Below are 8,387 nucleotides of genomic sequence, written 5' to 3' on the forward strand. Positions count from 1 at the left end.
AAATCTAATGGTACCTCTGAAATGATGATCATCTGGAGATATATATGGTTTTGTTGCAGTTAATTGCCATCTGCTTGTCCCGGATGTTGGAGGGCCAGATCTTGGACCAGCTAGCAAGATGGCGTCGGCAGAGATGATAGGGAGGAGGGTTACCGCTGCCTTATGTACAAACACATATCTAACATTCCACAGTGGCCAGCACTGCCAGCCCACTCTATAAACTCACACCTGCAAGGGGGGCAGCTTACTAACAAATTGTCCTTTAGTATTTAAAAAGGAAAGTTAATGGTTTTCTGACATAACTTTGATATTGAGTCATTGAATCAATTTTTGTTGATGAGGATGTTGAAGCTGGACGTTCAGTTAACTCAATATTCCTGTTTCCATTTAGATTTTGTTCTGTGTTGCTACCAGTCATCTTTGAAGATCTGTGTGAGTGTAGACAAAACACCAATTCCAAGCTTGTGATAATATTTACCATGCACTTTGAAATTGTCAAGTAACAGAGATATTAATAGTTTTAATTATTATTTTGTTGTCAAGCATAATTTTGTATATTAAAAATATGTGATTTCTGAGTGTGAGATTGATGTCATATGGGATTTTGTATATCATTTTGAAATAGAGCAATGTTCTATTACTGGTATGCTAATGCAGTGTACTGTATTTAGATAGATACAATGGTATAGAGGTTGCTATGACAACACTGTTGCCACCAGGCATTCAGTCATAGAGGTAAGACAAGCTTCAGTCAGTACCCTGTAAATTATTAATGTAATAGAAGAGTAAATCAGTAAACATTCCATTAACATTTTGCAGTTTTACCTTGATTTGTTCACAACAGTTCCTGTCTGACTTGATATATCTATGTACATATAAATTGTTTTAAAGTCATAATCAAGAGTTCAGGAATTGTATACTTGGTCTGTTAACAATACTGCAGCTAGTGTTTGTGGTGTTTGGTTGGTACATATGTATATCTGCATACTTGTATTGGGCTTCTCATAAAGGGATTGTTCGGTGAACAGGAACAAGCTTGTGTAAGGGAGACAACTCTACAAATAGTGAAATTATATTTGTCATAGTTCTTAATATGTTCAAAGTATTATCGTAAAATATGATTTACGCTTCATAAACATGGAACTTGCATGTATTGTGCTTTGGGTTTTGGAAAAAAACACAATGAATTTTGAAAGGTAATCATTTGTGATTTCTCTCCCATCTGAGTTGTATTTAATCACCACAATTCCATATGTAGACTTCCACAAAGCAGTGGAAGTGCCATGTTGTGATGGAAGATAATATCTTCTGTACATGCATGATGTGAGGTGATACATGATGAAGTCCCCACATCTCCTGTATGTGCATGATGTGAGGTGATACATGATGAAGACCCCACATCTCCTGTATGTGCATGATGTGAGGTGATACATGATGAAGTCCCCACGTCTCCTGTATGTGCATGATGTGAGGTGATACATGATGAAGCCCCCATGTATTCTGTATGTGCATGATGTGAGGTGATACATGATGAAGTCCCCACATCTCCTGTATGTGCATGATGTGAGGTGATACATGATGAAGACCCCACATCTCCTGTATGTGCATGATGTGAGGTGATACATGATGAAGTCCCCACGTCTCCTGTATGTGCATGATGTGAGGTGATACATGATGAAGCCCCCATGTATTCTGTATGTGCATGATGTGAGGTGATACATGATGAAGTCCCCACGTCTCCTGTACATGCACGATGTGAGGTGATCCATGATGAGACCCCACATCTCCTGTATGTGCATGATGTGAGGTGATACATGATGAAGACCCCACATCTCCTGTATGTGCATGATGTGAGGTGATACATGATGAAGCCCCCACGTCTCCTGTACATGCATGATGTGAGGTGATACATGATGAAGCCCCCATGTATTCTGTATGTGCGTGATGTGAGGTGATACATGATGAAGACCCCACATCTCCTGTATGTGCATGATGTGAGGTGATACATGATGAAGCCCCCATGTATTCTGTATGTGCACGATGTGAGGTGATACATGATGAAGACCCCACATCTCCTGTATGTGCATGATGTGAGGTGATACATGATGAAGCCCCCACGTCTCCTGTATTGCATGATGTGAGGTGATACATGATGAAGCCCCCACGTCTCCTGTACATGCACGATGTGAGGTGATCCATGATGAAGACCCCACGTCTCCTGTACATGCACGATGTGAGGTGATCCATGATGAAGACCCCACATCTCCTGTATGTGCATGATGTGAGGTGATACATGATGAAGCCCCCATGTATTCTGTATGTGCGTGATGTGAGGTGATCCATGATGAAGCCCCCACGTCTCCTGTATGTGCATGATGTGAGGTGATACATGATGAAGCCCCCATGTATTCTGTATGTGCATGATGTGAGGTGATACATGATGAAGACCCCACATCTCCTGTATGTGCATGATGTGAGGTGATACATGATGAAGCCCCCATGTATTCTGTATGTGCATGATGTGAGGTGATACATGATGAAGCCCCCATGTATTCTGTATGTGAGTGATGTGAGGTGATACATGATGAAGTCCCCATGTATTCTGTATGTGCGTGATGTGAGGTGATACATGATGAAGCCCCCACGTCTCCTGTATGTGCATGATGTGAGGTGATACATGATGAAGCCCCCATGTATTCTGTATGTGAGTGATGTGAGGTGATACATGATGAAGCCCCCACGTCTCCTGTATGTGCATGATGTGAGGTGATACATGATGAAGCCCCCATGTATTCTGTATGTGCATGATGTGAGGTGATCCATGATGAAGTCCCCATGTATTCTGTATGTGCATGATGTGAGGTGATACATGATGAAGTCCCCATGTATTCTGTCTCCCTGTATGTGCATGATGTGAGGTGATACATGATGAAGACCCCACATCTCTGTATGTGCATGATGTGAGGTGATACATGATGAAGCCCCCACGTATCCTGTATGTGCACGATGTGAGGTGATACATGATGAAGCCCCCATGTATTCTGTATGTGCATGATGTGAGGTGATACATGATGAAGACCCCACGTCTCCTGTACATGCACGATGTGAGGTGATACATGATGAAGACCCCACATCTCCTGTATGTGCATGATGTGAGGTGATACATGATGAAGCCCCCACGTCTCCTGTATGTGCATGATGTGAGGTGATACATGATGAAGACCCCACATCTCCTGTATGTGCACGATGTGAGGTGATACATGATGAAGACCCCACATCTCCTGTATGTGCATGATGTGAGGTGATACATGATGAAGCCCCCATGTATTCTGTATGTGCGTGATGTGAGGTGATCCATGATGAAGTCCCCATGTATTCTGTATGTGCATGATGTGAGGTGATACATGATGAAGTCCCCACGTCTCCTGTATGTGCATGATGTGAGGTGATACATGATGAAGACCCCACATCTCCTGTATGTGCACGATGTGAGGTGATACATGATGAAGTCCCCACGTCTCCTGTATGTGCACGATGTGAGGTGATACATGATGAAGACCCCACATCTCCTGTATGTGCATGATGTGAGGTGATACATGATGAAGCCCCCACGTCTTCTGTATGTGCACGATGTGAGGTGATACATGATGAAGCCCCCATGTATTCTGTATGTGCGTGATGTGAGGTGATCCATGATAAAGTCCCCACGTCTTCTGTATGTGCACGATGTGAAGTGATGCATGATGAAGCCCCCACGTCTCCTGTATGTGCATGATGTGAGGTGATACATGATGAAGCCCCCACGTCTCCTGTATGTGCATGATGTGAGGTGATACATGATGAAGTCCCCACGTCTCCTGTATGTGCATGATGTGAGGTGATCCATGATAAAGTCCCCACGTCTCCTGTATGTGCATGATGTGAGGTGATCCATGATGAAGTCCCCACGTCTCCTGTATATGCGTGATGTGAGGTGATACATGATGAAGTCCCCACGTCTCCTGTATATGCGTGATGTGAGGTGATACATGATGAAGCCCCCACGTCTCCTGTATGTGCATGATGTGAGGTGATACATGATGAAGTCCCCACGTCTCCTGTATGTGCATGATGTGAGGTGATCCATGATGAAGGCCCCACGTCTCCTGTATGTGCGTGATGTGAGGTGATCCATGATGAAGTCCCCACGTCTCCTGTATGTGCATGATGTAAGGTGATACATGATGAAGTCCCCACGTCTCCTGTATGTGCATGATGTGAGGTGATCCATGATGAAGTCCCCACGTCTCCTGTATATGCACGATGGGAGGTGATACATGATGAAGGCCACATTTCCAGAGAATATTGTTGAGTGCTTCATATTAGAGTTGCACTTATTACACCACTGCCTCCTACATATAAAGTGTATGCATGTTTTGTGGAATGTTGAATATGTAGACCTTGTTTGGGAAATGTGTAATTATTGTATAACTGTGTGACAATACAAGGTGCAGGAAACCTTGCCTGCCACACACAGCTGTCAGTGTATCAGTCAGGCCACAACACTGTTCACAGAGTTCATACAAGTCAGTGGTCTGTGGACATGTAACTGGAAGAGAGTTCATGCAGGAAGCCACAGTGTCTTACTGCCAACATGGAGGAGAAATGCTTTGAATTCTTTGTAGCACTTTAGTCACCAGTTTGCTGGCACTGGATTTTGAAATACTCGTCATTTTTGTAGAGATTAGCACTTTTGCTTGAGACAGCCTTTTTTCTGTCTTGCCATCTATTGCTTGCCCATCTATTGTGCCTGTTGTCACCACTTTGTGTATGTGTCTTTGTGGACGTCCATGGTGCTTCTGTATCCAACATGATCACAGCAGACAGGAGTATTATGATTATTTGCTTAACTATGCAATGTTTATCTTTCCAGAGATTACTTTACCATCACTACCATTTTCACTAGGAGAATCTCATGTATCAGCTCCCCTCAATGAAAGTCAAGTGAGCTTATGTCAGCACCTGTTTGTTGTAGATCAGAAACAGCTATAACTTCATTTACTTCAAGAGGTCTGAATCCAACTATCAGTCTTGCTTCCTTGACAGCCATTTTAAAGACCCTCTTTATGGCAGTTAGTCAGACATTTTTGTTTTTCAAAATGTTTTGAAATAATTTTCTAATTGTGTAGTTCATTGTGTTTTTAAAACAAAACCTGTTTGTGGTATTTCCATTGTACATTTTCCTTGATTGGACCTTTTCTCTTCCACCATACCAAAAGCTAAGACTTTCAAATTACCACTCTTCAGCCATGTACATGTTACTTAGTAATGGAACTTGACTCTCAGATTTTAACCTTTCTTCACTTTGGCCAACCTCACAAGATCCATGCACTGTAAAGATCTTCTTTTCTTACGAACGCAGCTGGAGATTCCCCCAATGATGTCTCGTGAATTTGTTCAAGAGGTTCGAATCTCATTTTCAACATTGGTCTTTGCTCGCAGTGTTGAACAAACTACTTATTGCTGTTGTACAGTCATTGTTCTCCAAAATGTAATGAAATTTGATAAATGTTTAGTGGAAAATGCATTTTAGAATATTTCTGGTTTTCTTAGTGTTTTTTGTTTGTTAATACAGTATATTATTTTCTTTGTGACATTTTTTACTGTTGAACCTGATTTTACTACTGCCCACAAACAACCCCTTATAGCCATTGCGCTGACATTGTCAAGAAAGTTGGTTTATTTCATGATGAGATTCAAAACATATGTTCCATTTTTTGTATCCATTTAAATTTTGACCGTACTTTGAACAACAACTTACATTTAGTTAAGATGTCTTTCTCAGTTCTTTCCCTGGATACTCAAGACTGAGGAATCTGAACTTATCATATGTGTTCAGATCATTAAGATTTGATGTCCGATTTTTATTTATTAAGAAAACATTTAAATATGCACTTTTTGGAAGTGTATTTTCTTGTTGATGTTTTAGACTGTTGACTGCATATCCCATTGAGTGCAGTGACACAGTATTTTGGATTCTGTTAATATACGTATATATTTGAAATATTTAGTAGTATTTTAGAACTTGGAATTTTACGGTTTGAGAAATTCTGAAAATGAGCGGGTTGAATGTAGGTTGCTGGTTTGCTCCTTAATCATACAGTGTTGAAGACAAGAGGTTCAATGTGTCAGTACACTGGTAGTCATGGGTAGGTCACTAGCAACCGCAGATAGGAGGGAACAGCTGTATTTTATCTCTTGTTACTCTGTTAATTTGAAGTTATGTATATACAATATTGTTTCACTCATGCACTGTTATCAAGTGTTTAATGTGTTGATATTTTGGGCCACTCTTGTATCAGTGGAGGAATGAGCCACAGTTTTATGGAGAACATGTCTGCCACTGTATCCAGGCATTTAAGGGCAAACACCAGGAACAGGAGCAGTGCTCTCCTCACAAGTATACCTGTGTATCGGGGCTACCACATGGCAGGTAGGTGTGTAGCCTACCGGACTTGGCTGCCACTTGTGCAAGACTTTCCTTTCTCACTTCTGCTGATTTATGTACAGGTTGTAACACACACAGTTTGAAGTAAACAATGTATTTGTGTACAATGGGCAAACAAAACCATCATAAATCAGTTTATTTACAAACTAATATGTGTGAAGAAAGTTGATAGCCAAACAGTATAACAACACTGCATAATTACCAAATTAGCTTTGTCATCTAGCATGTGTTTTGTTGGTGAATATAGACATGATGTACACCCAGTATGTGAACTCAGAAAAATGCACAACATGTGCAGCATGTTACATATTGTAACTCACATGTATGTTATGATATAGTGTAACATGACTCTCCTCGTTACATCACCCCAGTAGTTCTACACCAGCAGTCATGACAACCACCCCTACATGCTCAGTATTGGCTGTGTTGTGAGTGTAACAAATGAACAGAAACAGGGATATGAGACAGATGGTAATACTTCACAGATGTGCTGTTGTTACATAGGAGATTTACATGATCTACTTTAAAAAGGTCTGCAATAGTTCAATGATTTTATGCTCATTTTCCTGTGCTGGGTTATGTTTTTGTGTGTGTTGACTGAATGAAATATGTCAAATATTGACGTGGATGTTTCTCCTTTTTAACGTTCCAGTATGTAGGAGTTTCTATCTTGTCTTTGTGATATTACTTGACTCAGTGTTATGTAGTGGAAGAATTCTGGCTCACTTCTGAAGACCACTCTGGTCGGAAGAAAGTGCAGGTTATACTCTCTCATTCATCTCTGCCACTTTAGATTTTTGTGACTGTCCTGTGAAGTGTATACCTCTACTGCTATATAACCACATGGTACTATGCTGTGTATACTGTAGATCTGTATCTGTATCGGCCGGTTGAGTGTTCTGCTACTGTGTTCTAGCTACTGGCAGTACTGGGGGAGTTCGGCAACTTGACGATCCAGCCCATGGTGTATTATACAGATTATGCAACAGGAACCTGTGTACAATTTATGACGTTTTTATTGTATTGCTCAGATGTGTATATAATTGAATTTTAATGATTATGATATACATTATTTTTCTATTTGACAAATCTGTACGATCATGTAATAATATAATGTTTGACAATAAACTGTAATCAATATGCATCATATGGCTGTGCTGGTTTTGGTTTATGCTGCTGCATGTGTTTATGTTTTGTTAACAGATGAGTCTTGGCTCAGTCGATCATAATACACAGATCTGATCAGGTAATCAGCCAAATGTAGGCACTATTGCCTGCAGCATTGGTTATTGAGCAAGATATGGGAATGAACACTTGGATATATACACGAGTAAAAAGTACAGATGTGTTGCACCCCTGTATCTTTTATACCGGGGTATGATGTTTTTGGCGTAACTGAACGATAACAGAATGAGAATTAGAACCTGGATGGTGCATACACCAACAAACCAGTCTTGTGCCTATAAAATGAACTGAAATGGGGTATCCCCTGACCTCATGGTATGTAAGGATCTTGCCCTTAAGTATTGCGTTCAAATTCAAGGAAAACGAGACGGTTTTAAGTATGGTAAAAAATGGAAATTTAATGTCGAAACAAAACTTCTCTTAGGCTGAAACTGACATACAGAGAGTGGACAAACACAAACAGTCAATATCGTGAACTTCCGCCCAGTACTTGGATAACAGCTTCCAGTCGTCGTCTCATACCCCTCACCAGACGTCGAAATCGCTCTATGGGCAGCTGCTGCCACTCTTCGTGCAATGCTGCTTCCAGTTCCCGCACGTTCTGTGGAGGAGGATCCCTGCGTTGTATCAGACGGCCCAAAATGTCCCATATGTGTTCCAGGGGATTGAGATCTGGACTCATTGCTGGCCATGGGAGGTGAGTCAGTGCATTGTT

General features: G+C 41.1%; 1 protein-coding gene across 1 annotated transcript in view; it reads left to right on the forward strand.

Moving 5' to 3' along the window:
* The window catches only part of LOC124284563 (tetraspanin-33-like), a 33,746-nt gene extending 26,112 nt beyond the window's left edge, over positions 1-7,634 (forward strand). The window contains 3 exon segments of the mRNA XM_046720651.1: positions 60-1,376; positions 3,398-4,261; positions 4,310-7,634. Of these exon segments, the coding sequence (XP_046576607.1) occupies positions 60-137 (78 nt within the window). The 3' untranslated portion in view covers positions 138-1,376; positions 3,398-4,261; positions 4,310-7,634.
* The last annotated feature ends 753 nt before the right edge of the window (positions 7,635-8,387 follow it).

The sequence above is a fragment of the Haliotis rubra genome, unplaced genomic scaffold (genome assembly GCF_003918875.1).
Source record: "Haliotis rubra isolate DU_JTF1 unplaced genomic scaffold, ASM391887v1 Scf339, whole genome shotgun sequence".
NCBI classification, from domain to species: Eukaryota; Metazoa; Mollusca; class Gastropoda; order Lepetellida; family Haliotidae; genus Haliotis; species Haliotis rubra.